This window comes from Octodon degus, unplaced genomic scaffold (assembly GCF_000260255.1).
Source record: "Octodon degus isolate 3935 unplaced genomic scaffold, OctDeg1.0 scaffold00006, whole genome shotgun sequence".
Classification (NCBI taxonomy): Eukaryota; Metazoa; Chordata; class Mammalia; order Rodentia; family Octodontidae; genus Octodon; species Octodon degus.
This window is the reverse complement of record NW_004524582.1, coordinates 11,295,607-11,309,946: the sequence shown is the minus strand read 5'-3', so window position 1 is coordinate 11,309,946 and position 14,340 is coordinate 11,295,607. Positions and strand designations below refer to the sequence as shown.

Below are 14,340 nucleotides of genomic sequence, written 5' to 3'. Positions count from 1 at the left end.
TCAGCTCTGAGTGAATTTCTCCATCTGTGTTAATCCATAGGGTCACAGACCATATAGACTAGTTCTCTATAGAGAACTAGTTTTATTCTTAGCTTAACCTGCTACTTATTTTATGGCATTGAACAGGTTGTTTTTATATCTGTGAGATGAGGCCAGTATACACCTTACAGAATTGTTTTACAGTGATTAAAGAGGATAGTGTATAGAAAGTGTATGGTTAGTTTCTGACACAGGATAAAGTCTTGTGACCTGTACCCGACCACATGTTGGGTTCAGAGCATTTTTCTCCACTGCTGATTATGAGAGACTGTGGTCTTTAGTTTTTTTTTTTTTTTCCTGAGGTAGCTGTCTCTCCATCTCATCAGTTTGCTGCTTGCTCAGAGGGGGTGTGCAAGACCTACTTAGGATGTATTGTTTTCTTTAAAAAAACCTCTTAAAATGTGTATTTTGTTATTTGTAGTTAGAGATAACTGCTAGAGAATTATTCTTTTCTTTGTTCCTTTAGTAAGGTTGAAATCCAGTCATAAAGATAATTTTATGGGGTCTATAAAGCTAACTATAGAGGTTATAAGCCAGTTTTAAAAAATATTTTTCTTTTCCCCCCAGGAAATATGGTGAGCGGCCTCCACCTCCACCTAAACGACTCACTAGGTAAGCATCACATTAGGCTCTAAGCCAGTTTGTATGTGTGTGAGGATCTTGTGCTCTTAGAAATCTTTACCATATGGTACCTACTTTACAGGCTTATTTGTTTTATTCCTTTTTCCTATCTTCTCCTCCAAAAAACAAAAGAAAACAGGAGTATGAAGATATAGTTAAAAAAGAAAGGCTGAAACCTTTTCAAGTGGTAATTTTTATAATATAGTGACTATAACAAGGCCAGCAACATTAAAGATTCCTACATTTAGCTGTGTTGAGCCAGTAACAATTCTTTGATTACAGGGGAGGCTTGAAAAGATTTAATAATGCTCTTTGAAAAGAATTTTAAAGAAAACAAGATTTTTACCTTTTTAAAGGAAATGTAAAATTGTATACATTTTAATGAGAATATAAATTGCTCTGATACAAAATTAGTTCTGTAACACATTTTAGTTATACAGATTAAAGTATTTATTTTAAAAATGATTAAAGTTTAAGTACGGATTGTAAAGTAAGTCCAGTTCCATAATCAAAGTGATAGAGCTACTGCTAAAATCTTGTATGCTACTGTTGTTCTGTACCGTTTAGCCCTACAATGTATATCTTCTACCTTTATAGTTCTCTTCAAAGGCTCATGGTCTTCCATCTTCTTACCATTCCTTGATGATCCCTTAGGTTATTTCCCAATCATTGCTACCATTGAAAGAGCTGTTGCACTTAACCACTTAACAGTTTATCTCATCTGCATCTTGTACAGCAATTAACCACTAAGAAGAATATATGCAGTGTATTATTTGTTGAAACTATACTTTCAATTTGATTTGAAACTGTCTCATTGCTATATGTTTATCAATAAAACTTTGAAAAGAAAAAAAAAAACAAAAACAGTTTATCCCCAGTGTCACTTGGGCACCTTGTTTATGTACTGACAGACCTGAGTGCCACTTAGGCAGGTGTCATTTCGACCACCTGGTCTTTGTATTGATTTTTGTATTTCATAAAATTGTTGTTTTTATACTTTCTGGGTTTTTTAAAATAAAAATTAATGAAAAAAATATGCAAACTGTGGGCATCCTGTATTTAAATAATTGACTGGTAAAAGAATGAGAGAGACTTGTCAGAACACGGGAGACAGTTTGAAGATACTCCTTCACCTTGATCATCAGATGAATCTGAAGTCAGTATTGGCGAGTTGAACATCCTTATTCTAGAAATCTGAAAATCTAAAATACTCCAAAACCCAAAGCATTGAGTACGGACACAGTATTCAAGAAGTTTTAGATTCTTGAAGCATTTTGGATTTTTGGATTTAGGATGTTCAGAACTTATATTGTGTCTAAATATACCAAAAATCTGAAAAACTGTAAGCTTTAGACTGCTTTTAGTGCTAAGCATTTAGGAAAACAGATACACAACCTATAGTGAGATAATTATCTCAGCACAAAGATAATTTATCTCTCCCTCTCCATGAAAATATTATAAAATTATTTATAAAAACAACTCATAAATAGAGGAATGAGTAACTTTTCCTCACAGGAGAATGCTACCTACCAAATGTAGAAGGATTGTGGAATTAAGGAAATCACTATTGGTTGAAATGTAGTAATTATTTCCAGCAAAATCATCAGTAGTTGCTTAAACTTCTGAATTAAAGTTTGTTGAAAACTTAAACATTTATGTAGTCTTGAGGTGACTCCTGACAACCAAAAAAGGGAAAACGGTAACAGTGCACAATCATCAGTGTCATCAGCAGTGACAAATAAATGTCATACGTATCCCAAGGAAGAAACTATTGCTTTTGGAATAAGATGAAAATTAAGGGACACCTATCAAATATTGCATAGTGTTTATTCTTCAAAAATCTCAAGATCATATAAAAGAAAGACCAAGGAATTACTCCAAATCAAAGGAGACCAAAGACGTGAAACAACTATATTTAAGTAAATCTTGAAGTAGGAAAATTTGTTTTCTTTTTTTATGAAGCTTGAGTTGACATATTTTCTGCAGTGACATTAGTCAGACAGTTGACAAAATTTGAGTAAAATATTTAGAATAGATATTATTGTTTTCTAAGTGACAACATCATTGTGATTTGTAAAAGAATATCCTTTTTAAAAGGAAATAAACATTGAAATATTTTGGATAAAGTGGCATGTCCCCAGTGCTCTTTAATGTGTTAAATATAACATACAAATAGGATAAAATATTAAAAATTGAGGGGCCTAGGTAACTAGGAATTCCTAGTTCTACTTCTGCCAGTTTTCTGTGTGACCTTTAAAATTATTTTAAAATTTAAAAACTATTATATAACTATTCTAGATAAAACATATTGGGAAATTACAACTTGTCTCATGGGTTCATGTAAATGTATTTCCATTATTTTTATGTACCTGTTAAATAAATTCTGATCAATAAATTTTCTATATTTAAATAGGCATTTTGAAATTTAAAACTTAAAAGGTAAATAATATTACCACAGTTAAGTTGAAACAGCTTTGAATGATAGTTTTTGGCGACTAAATTACTTCAATGGATACATCTATAAAAGATATATAATAAACTTTGTAATGAAATTTTTCTTTCTTTCCCTAAATACATATAGTAATGTAGTCTCTTTATTGTGATTTTTGTATCATTTACCCTTTAAATGATTTTCCTCTGTTTAGAAAATTTTAGTAGCACTTAGAACTACCACTTCTGGCTAAGATGGAATAATAGGAACTTGAATTATTCTCTAACCTGTAACCGTGAAAAAGCAGAATATTTGAAACAGTAGTTTTGTGATACTGAGCATCAAACAGGGAAGGGCAGTGATTCCCAAGAAAGAAGAAACTAATGAGATGAGCCCTATGATTGCCTTAGCGTTGTGCCTGTTTCCAGGCTGGGATATGGAAAGGGGTTTTCACATGAGACAGGGAATGAATAGAATCCAGGAGAGCTGAGTTCACAAGGATAAGACCTGAAGGGGAAAGAATCCCCAAGACTGCAGAGCTTCTTTTCGTTTTTAGGTGGGTCTTGATCAGCGCATATATGTGAAAAAATTACCCGTTGTGGGAGAATGGGCTCCAGGAGAATTAGAGGAGCCCATCCCTAAAACTCATTTTAGGGCTATGACTGTGCCTGTTTTGAATGGCCAGAGGAAAAAATCTTGTAATTATGGAGTATCATCTAAAGTACTCAGAAGGGTTTTGCTTCATTAAAAAATTAGGCCCAGATCAAATGATGCTCTGTTTTCACATAACAAACATAAAGCACAATTGAAAAGGTCAAACTATGTTAATGTATAACAGAACAAGCTCAAGAATAAAAAAAGTGCAACCCTCAAAACCCCAATATTGGAGTTGAGATTAATCATTAAGAAAATGACCAGATAGTATATTAGATTCTGTGAGCCACATAATCTCTGTGGTATAAGTCAACTCTATGATAGCACAAAAGAAGGCATAGACAATATGTGTATATTGGAATATGATTTTGTGTTTAAAACAAGTGAGGTCCTGCTTATTGGCTGAGCTAGAGAAGAGAATAAATTCAGTAACATTATGGAATAGGCATACTTATAAATTTTAAGAGAGACACAATTCAGATTTGTGGAGATGAGAATAATATTTAAGGTGAAAATACACTTGATGAGTTTAATTTCCGAATGGGCCAAGGAGCAATTAGTGCATTTGAAGACATAGCAATACAAATTATCTAAAATGATGCACACAGGAGAAAAAATATGAGGGAAAAGGAAAGCATTAGTAAGCTGTGGTCTGTCTTCTAAGTGTCCTCATATACATGGGAATGGACTCCTTGAAGGAGACAGTATGATTAAAACAGTATGTGAAGAAATAATGGCTGAAATTTTTCTAAGTTTCATTAAAAACTTTTAATACCACACATCCAAGAAACTCAGTGAATCTCAAGTATAAAACTACATTGGAACACATAATTTGATTAAAACTAGTTCTAAAGAGAAAAATCTTATGAAAAAAAAAAACAGATGAAAGACATATTTTACAAAAGAAAAAAATGAGAACAAACACGATTTTCATCTGAAACTTACTGTGGATAAGAAAATAGAGTATGAGCTTTTAAGTGCTCGAAGTGGGAAAATACCTGCCAACCTCGAATTCTCTACCTAGTAAAGGCTAAAGAATGACTTTAAGGACACATTAAGAACAGAAAGAATTCATTACAAACATCAGTTACAGTGCTGTAAGAAATCCTTTGAGCAGAAGGACTAACATGCTACATAGAAATCTGGCTCTGTATACATTACTAGCATCAAGAAAAAAAGATTACATCAGTGAGATTCTATAGATATGTAAAGGAGAACAAGCAAATATTAAAATTAATATTTTGTCAAGCATTCAAAGCTTTTAAAGAAATGGAAACATTCCCTGAAACTAGCAAATTATCTAAACTTACGTGAAGAAAAGAGTAACCTGAACGTATCTGAAGAAATTGAATTTGTTATTATAAATCTTCTGACAGGAAAGTGTGGGCCCAGGTAGCTTTACTATTGAATTCTACAAAATATGGAAGAAAACAAAACATGCCATGATTATACTTTTCAAGAAGTTGGAGAGCAGCACATATTTCCTAGCACATTGTGAAGACTGTGTTTCCGTTACTAAAAGAAACCAAAGGTATTTTAAGAAAGTAAATATATAAACTAATATCCATTATTGAGCAAACATGCAAAACTATGAATTTTCCAGTGAAATCCAACTATATTTAAGGTCTACTTATCACCTACTGAGATTTATTTTTGAAGAGGAAAACAGTCATTATGATTCATTACAGTAACAGAGAAAAAGAAAAATTATATTGGATAAATGAAATTTTTTTTTAATGCGTTTGATAGAGGGTCTCCTATACAGCTTGGACTTGTAGTGGCCCTCCTGTTTTGAGTCTCACCAGCGCTGGGATTATAGGTGTGTGCCACCATGCCCGGACTCCCCGCATGAGGTGGTGGTGTGGGATCCAGATCCCTGCGCTTGCCTAAGCAAGCACTTAGTCTACTGAACTATCTCGCTGACCCAAAAAGTTCATTTTAAGGAATTTAGGAAACACGGTTTTTCTTTTTTTGATACCAGAAATAGAGCTCAGGACCTTGTGCTTACCAGGCAGGTACTGTGCCACTGAGCTATCTCCCCAGCCCCTATAAAACTCTTGGGCATTCTTGACAAAAATATTTTAGCAAACTAAGGGAATTTGCTCATCCTGATAAAGAACACATATAAAAAATAAAACATATAGTATATCATGCTTACTAATGGAAGCCTGAATCCTCCCCTGTTAAATCAGGAGCAAAGGAGGATGTCCGCTCTTATGTTGCCTGTTAAACACCATTTTTGAGTTTCTGATCATTACAGTAAGATGAGAAAATGAAATTAAAAGCACTCAAATTGGAAGAAATAAGGTGATCTTTATTTGCAGATGCCACAGTCACCTGTGTAGAACATTGCATGGAATCTTTTTAAAAAACCATTAGAATGAATAAGTGTGTTTAGCAAGGTAGGGAATACATGATGAACATTAAAACTGCATTGTGTTTCCATATGCTAGTAAATAAAAATGAGAAATTCACATTTATAATATAGTATCATTCATAATAAAGTATCTAATTGTTAGAGGAAAATTGACCAGAGATGTGCCAATTCCACCCTGAAAACTACCAGATATTTCTGGGAGAACTTCAATTCATAAGTAAATGTTTTTCATTTTGTTACAATGTCAGTTCTCCCATATTGATGTGGGTTTAGCACAATCTTAGGTAGGATCCCAACAGGCTTTTTGGGTTGCAGTTGATAAGCAGTTTCTAAAATGCATTATGGAAATGTAGATAATGTAGAATAGCGAAAATAATCTTGAAAAACAGCAACAAGAACTTAAAAATAATTAATTTCAAAAGCATTTTTAGGGCCAGCGGTACTGCTCAGCAGACTAAGCACTTGCTAAGTAAGCGCAGGGACCAGGGTTTGATCCCTGGCACTGCATGCCACACCAGCCCCGCCCCGCCCCCAGGTACGCTGAGCCGGCAATGGAGTCCAGGTGTGGTGGTACACGCTTGTAATCCCAGCACTAGGGAGGCTGAAGTGAAGAGAATCACTATGAGTCTGAGCTGCATAGTGAGACCCTGCACACACACACAAACCTTAATTTCAAAACTTTAAAAAGCAGTGTTGGTGTAGGTCTTATGTCAGAATAATAGCCAGAAGTAGTTCTTAAGGTCATTGTTTTTCAATCAAGACTTAAAAGCAGTTTTCGTAGTTTTTTAACAGTTGGATACAGAGCAGTTATGTTTCACCTCTCCTACCCTGCACACAAAGTAACTTCAATCCATACATACCCATATAAAAAAATTAAAACTGAATTAATGGACCTAATTATAAAAGTTCAAATTACACAACTTTTAAAAGAAAATATAGCTGAAAATATTTGTGATCTTAGATGAAGCAGAGTTCTTAGATATAACACTGAAACAACAATCTATGGAAAGAAAAACTCATGAATTTTAATTCATTTTAGTTCATGACAATGAAAAATAGTTATAGACAATGAAAAGTACTCTCAAAAGTTAATAATTAGGAAATAACTTTTAAAGGGGGAAATTACTTGAACTGATAATTTTTCAAAGGATGTTATGTATATGATAAATAACCACTAAAGAAATGCAAATTACAACCCCATTATTATCTTAGTTTCTTAAGGCTGCTAGACTTGCTTACTCTAGGTTGTGTTAGTGTAAAGCACAAACTCATTTCTCATAGTTCTGGAGATTTTGACATCCATAGTTAAGACACTGGCAGAAGTGACATGTAGTTGGGGCTGGTTCTTGAACATCTTTCTGTATCCTCAACTAGCAGACAGTAGAAAGCTCTTATTTCATTTGTGAGGGCTGCTCCCTCATGACCAAATCTCTTCTCAAGTGTACCACTTCCAGGTACCACAACATTGCAGATTTGTTTTCAGCTTAAGGTTTTTTTTCAGGGACACATTTGGTGTATAGCAGGGAAATACCACCCTTCTAAAATTTGAAGGATTGATTAGACCATGTGGAATCAAGCAGTGGTTTCATACACTGGCAGTAGGTACACAAAATCATACATTCATTTTGGGAAAATAGTTGACACTTTCTTAAAAGGGTTTGACATATACCTGCTCTATAGCCTAGCCATTCCTATATGTTTAGTCAAGAAAAATGGAAACATAAATACAAAGGCTGGAACCCAAGTGTTCATTCTAGCTTTAGTTTCAGTGGCCTTATGTGCATATCTCAGATGTCAGCCAACAGGTGAGTGGGTCATCCAAGTGTAGTATAGTCTACAGTGAATTTGTGTTTAGCAGTAAAAATGGAATGAAATCTGGATACATACAGTAGCATATCAATGTCATGCTAATTATGCTTGATTTTGTAAAGAAATCAGGAAAGAGCGTATGCTGTATGATTCCATTATTATAAGATTCTTGAGAACGTGAACTAATCTGCAATGACTGAAAGCAGATAGGGAGAGGCAAGAGAAGGATTACAAAGAAGCAGAAAACTGGGAATTGTGAATGTCTTTATTTTGATTGTGATGCTGCTGTATATACACATGCCAAAACTAACCACATTGTGCACTTTAAAATAAGTACATTAATTATATTATAATTAAATATTAACAAAGCTTAAAAATGTAAGTATTATACTTTAAAAATATTCTGTAAGCAATTAGTGTATCTACTGGGGGAGAATTTGGTTAAGGTTTATTAAACTATTAATCTTTTAAAATTACATTTATATTGTCAGGTTAGTTTTGTTTTGAACTTTTACTAGTAGGCATAGAAAATTTCTGTATAACCCTAACCATAAATAGATTCTCCTTTTTTTTTTTTACTATAGGACAACACTGGTGGTAAACACCATATAAATTAGGTGGATGTGAAATGAATTTAAAGTCGAAACCAAAAGTTAATCTTTTACATTTCTAGTAATACCTGACTTTTACCTTGCATAGTTATTAGTCAGTACTTTATAAATGGTAAAAATTCATATGAAAGTAGCTTAAACCAAAATTCAACTTTAATTAGTCACACGTATGTAGCACATCCTGTGGAAAGAAGAAAATGGGATAGAGTAGGAAGGGGCTATACTGTCCCTGAAGGTGGAGAAGCCAGGTTGGTATCAGTCAGGGCTGCATAAGTAATGACCAGCATTTGTCAATACCCACCACTGTTGTATGTTCTTATCTTCCTCCAGTCTCCGATTTTTCTTGGAAGCTTTAAATAAGCATCAAAATGGTTTATTCTCAAACTTTGAAAGTGATAGAACACAGAAGTGTTCTATTACTCACAATCTAATAGCCTGTGGCTTTTTGGAAGGGGAAAAAACGAGTTTGTTAAAGTGCGACAGTTTACTTATATCTCCACTAAAATACTTGTACTAATTCTACTTTTATCATAGGAATGGGAATGATATTTGTATGCATCTCCCTAGAGTAAGACTCCCACTGTTGCTTGGTTTTGATCACCAATAGATACAAACTCTAGCAAAGCAGCCTTAATGCTACATGAGTATTATCAGTGCCTTAGGTTTTTGTTGACTGTGGGTACTATCCCCGGACTGTCAGTTGCCAAATTTGCCCATGGGGAAGCAGTATTTCTCAAAGCTTCTCTGGGGAAAAACAAATAATAGTTTTAATAGTTAGAAATATGAACCATATAAATATCCTCTTAAAAATTTAAGACTTTGAGTAGTCTTGTGGTGAAAGAATTGGTTTTACCTAATTTCAGTATAATTTGCTTGAGAGGGCATTCTGCATAATAAACTATTGCAATTGTTAAGCTGGACTTGAGAAGTGTTTGAGAGTACAAAAGTTAAAATTGCCAGAATCTGGCAAAAAGTAGGATCGTTCCTTGAGGAGTGTCTTTGGGGAGGAGAAGGAAGTTTGTGTAAGCTAGTTGCCTTTTGGCAGCAGAAGTTGAAGTCCAGCCGAGATTCCTGAAGTTTTAACTTTCTCTGAGTCCAATTGTGAAGGAGGGTTTTATAAAAACTTTATTGAACATCTACTTTGCAGTATATCTAATTGATTTAAAAGTTCAGAATGTCATTCTGTTTTGCAATTTCCTTTAAAAATTAAAGATGTTAGTGTCACCTTATTATTGGAATACTCCTGGTTTTCACTATGAGTTTTCAGCCCATATAATACCACCTTACTGTGCTGTCTGCCTCAGCATTTGACAGTATTGGAATATTTTCTTTCTTTCTTTTTTTTTTTTTTTCCAGACAGGGTCTCCTTATGTAGTTCATGATGGCTTTTTGCTCACTGTGTAGCCTAGGCTGGCCTCAAACTTGTGGCGATCTTCCTTCCTCAGTCTCCCAAATGCTGAGACAAGTGCCACTATGGTTGGCCTCAGGAGACATTTTTTGATTGTCACAATTTGAGGAAGAATGAAAGCTTCTGGATAGATGGTAGAGACATTCTCCCACAGTAGTTACTATGTCCAGGTATTAATAGTGCTAAAATAGAAACTCTGTTCTCTTTAGATGAAAGTATATGGGCTGTTGTTCCACAGGATTTACTGCTTGTGTTTTTTTAGAGTATGTCATCTATGTTTAATGACTACTTAAGGTGCAAAAATCATTTATCAAGCATTAATTGCCAGAAAACATAATTCTTAATGTTTAATATTCTATTAATAAAACATTTTGTTTTTCATATTGAAAGAAACTATTTGGCAAGTTTCTGTCTCAGACAACTATTACTAATGATTACCTTGAGGCTCTAATTGTTTGGTCAGAAGTTTACATTCTAAGTATGTGCTGGAAAGATACAAGGAAAATCAGAGCTCTTGCCTTGAATTCATCATAAAATCCTGAAATGATCCTAACTGCTGCTAAGAGTTATTTTCAATGCTGGAAACTACTACAGTGCCCAGTGCCTAGGGCACAGCATTCACTCAGTGAATCTTCACAAGGAAGAAAACTAGGTGTGCTGCTCACATGTGGACTTTGCAGAAATTGCACTTTGCAAGTTGGATAAGATGCCTGATCATTCTTGCCTAGGTCCTTTTGTGGAAGTCCTGGTTCCCTGCACCCTGTGTTAAGAGATTAAAGTGCCTTTTTAAGGAAACAAAGCTAGAGTCTACCAACAGGTGCTCTATGTTGGGTGTGGGGCTAACATTTTAATTTTTTCCACAGTAACGATTTTATAAGATAAAAGCTCACAGTTTAATAAATAACAGGTTGAGAGTCAGGCTCCCCTCTGTTTCAAACCAAAGTTGTGCTCTTAACCATTACAGAACTTTGGATAGTATAATTTTGTCCTCAAGCACCAGACTTAGTGAAGTTACTTAACCTCTCCCTAAAATCTGCTTTGTAAAACTGTACACGCCCAAGGTTGTTGGGTATGTTAATACATGTTTAGGATAGTACTGGCACAGTGTGATTGCTAAGTTTTAGCTCTCTTAATGATTATAATTAATACATTCTTTGTAGAAAGGATTTCTGACTGCCTCAGGTATTATATAGTTCTGCTCTTAAAGACTTTGTAGTGTCTTTGGGAAGATAAGGAAAGTGAACATGAAACCTGATAAATATACAGTCAAGTATTGTAGTGTCTGATTGATATAATAGAGACTATAAATGCAAATAGAATTTACTTTGAGAAATACATTTTTGACTTGAGAAGGGTTTTTTGTTTGTTTGGTGTTTTGTTTTCTCTCCTATTTTCTATTATCCAAATAGGAGCTTTTCAAGTTTGATGCCAGGGATTTTGTCAGGTTATTATTGACTTTCTTCTGGCTTTGCTTTTGTTTTTTAAACACCTTGAACTCTTTGGTCATCAGATAATTTAGCACTGTCTCCCATTGCTTATCTTTGTTATCTTGTCCAGGACCAAGCAGGTTAGAGAATATACTGTCCTTGTTAGTGTCCTTAAAATGTTAAAGAGAATTATACCATTAATCTTCATTTAACTTATCCATTGTCAGCTGCTTTTTTCACCTCCTTTTGGATATTTCCAAATATTTATTTCTCTTGTACTAGCCATAAATAGAATAGATGGTTTTAGACTTTCAACTCTCCTTTATGGCCTTCCTCGGCTGGCATCCACTAGGCTTTGCTGCACGCAAGGACACAAGTCATAGTTTTACCTCTTAAGCAATCCTTTCTTCTTTCTTGCAGTGCTGGAGATCAAACCTAGGACCTTGTGTGTGCTGAAAACTACAGCCTGTCACTAATTCTCCATTTCCTTTTATATATTTCTTCTTGATTTTTCTATCACTGCAGTTTACTTCTGGAAGATTTTATTCACCTTCATGGCTTCACTTGGCACCAGCAAACCCCACTTTTGCAGCCTAGGGTCTTCTCTTGAACTCTGTCAGTAGATGTTTCCAACAGGCTTGTGTACATTTCTGAAGCAGAGCTATCAGGGGCGCTTCAGAGTAGACATTTGGCAACAGAGTATATTAACACAGCTGCTTCTCCTAAAACAAAATATGTAAAGAGTGCATAATTTTTACAGTCTTCTATCCCCACTATTTTCTGTTACGTCTTTAGTGTGAAAACCTTTCTAAGTGCTTGTTTGTATGCTTTTTAGGATTTTTTTTTTCTTCTTCAGATTTTTCTCTAAAAGTAACTAACTCAAAAAGAAATTCTTTGTTTAAAAGCTCTCAAGAACTTGGGCCAGCGAGACAGCTCAGAGGACTAAGTGCCTGCTTTGGCAAGCACAGGGACCAGGGTTTGATCCCCAATTCTGCATGTCACCCCAGCCCTGCCCATGGGGTGCACTTAGCTGGTCACCAAGTCCGGGCATGGTGGCGCACACCTGTAATCCCAGTGCTTGGGGAGGCTGAAAACAGGAGGGTCCGCATGAGTGCCATCTGCATAGTGAGACCCTGTACCAAATACACAAATGAAAAAAATAAATGAAATAAAAAATAAAAACTCTCAAGACCTTTCATTCAATGTAATATAAGTCTCTGAGTTAGACTGAAAATCCAGGTTCGCAGCATGATTTTCTGTGATGGGTAGAGAATTGTGTGATGATCTGGTCACAGTTCACTAAAGGGTGGATTATTTGTTTGTTTGTTTTTCCTTTTTTCTTCTTTAGTAAATTTTCAGTTTTCCTTAAATATATTAACATTTTATTACCTACCATTTTTTTATATTCTGAATTCAACTTAGGACCTTGTCCTTACCAGGCAAACACTTGTGCCACTGAGCTATATTCCCGCCCCTCACATACCATTTTTATCGTCATCTCATGGAGTGATAATTAAAACTACTTAAATTTTTATACTTAGCATTTTAAGTTTACCAATGTCCAATTTTGAAGACCTTTCACAGTTTGATCTACTCATCTCTAGAATCTTCCAGGGTTATTTCAGTTCCTGACCACCACTTGTGCATTGCAGGCCCTCGGGCAAGTCCTTGGAAGTGCACTATGTTTTTTGAATTATGAAGTTAAATTAGGTACAACATTTTTTACATTTAAAGTGCTTAGTTTGGGAGCTGGCACATAGTAAATACTCAAGAATCATTAGCTGCTGTGGTTGCTATTACCTTACTCCTCTGCCAAGAGTTCACTTACCCAGTGTGGAGTTCATAGTGTCTTGACCACATGCACTACTAGCAAGTCCTTTAGTGCCTTATGCTTTCATTTCCTGTTGAAGAAACTCTTCCCAGCATGTAGTCCTTTACCATGTACCCCTTCCTTTATGTTGGTGGTCCCTTATTTTCATGCTTTTTGTATATAGTTGTGGATCCTTGTATTCCATTGTTTCGACCTTGAGTTTCTCTTTCAGAGTTAAAGATTAGTTCTCAATGTGTATCCTCATATTACTTGCCATTTCCTATAGCTGCAGATTTTTCTAATTAGTAAATGTAAATGTTGTCACCTAGGTTGTCTCATTAATACCTGTGTGTTACCTGTGTTAGGTAAGTGGTGCTATGTCCAGTTTTCAGATCAAGATTGCATGAATGATGTCCTGAGGCCTCTTACTGTGTAGCAGTTACGGATGGAGATTTCTCATGTTTAATCACTTAGTGCTATTGCATATGGCTGCCCCCTTACATTTTATTTATTTATTTTTGTATATTAAGGAAGGGTCTACAGGGTGTTCAGGGTCTCTCTACTAGATCAGACTCGTAGTGATCCACCTGTTTGCACCCTCCCAAGAGCTAGGATTACAGGCGTGCACCACCATGCCATCCAGTCTCAACCGCCATCTCAGTGCGCCCCCAGGGGCGGGCTGGCATGGCAGGCCTGGGGATCAAACCCCCGGCTCCAAGCTATTTGGCCTGCTCTTATATTTGTTTTTATAAAACAAATGGAATATTTAAATTTAATAAAATAATTTCCTGTTACTATTTTTGAAGCATCCTTTAAATTTTGTGATGTGTAAAAACACCTGAAGAATTGGATTTCTGCTGAATCAGACTTGTTACAGTTTTGATTTGCACTGGGTTTGGTCTCTTTATACTACATAATATTTCTTAGTCGAATAATTGGATGAATACATATATTTGTGATATTGAACATTTTGTAGAATATTTGCTTAATAAATAGAGTAGTTTGTACTTGGACTTAATAGTTGTTTTGGGGCTGGGGAGATGGCTCAGTGGAATAAGCGCTTCCCTGGCAAACGCAAGGGCCTGAGTTCAATCCCCGGTTCCACCAAAAAAAAAAAAAAAAAAAGTTGTTTTGAAGTTTAATCCAAGTTTTC

At 35.2% G+C, this 14,340-nt stretch overlaps 1 protein-coding gene across 4 annotated transcripts in view; it reads left to right on the top strand.

Moving 5' to 3' along the window:
- Positions 1–14,340, top strand: part of Rbpj (recombination signal binding protein for immunoglobulin kappa J region) — a 105,960-nt gene that overhangs the window by 67,369 nt on the left and 24,251 nt on the right. For all 4 annotated transcript variants that reach the window (XM_004624522.2, XM_023699193.1, XM_023699189.1 and 1 more), the window contains one exon: positions 607–651. In XM_004624522.2, the coding sequence (XP_004624579.1) occupies positions 607–651 (45 nt within the window). The remainder of the gene's footprint in view (positions 1–606; positions 652–14,340) is intronic.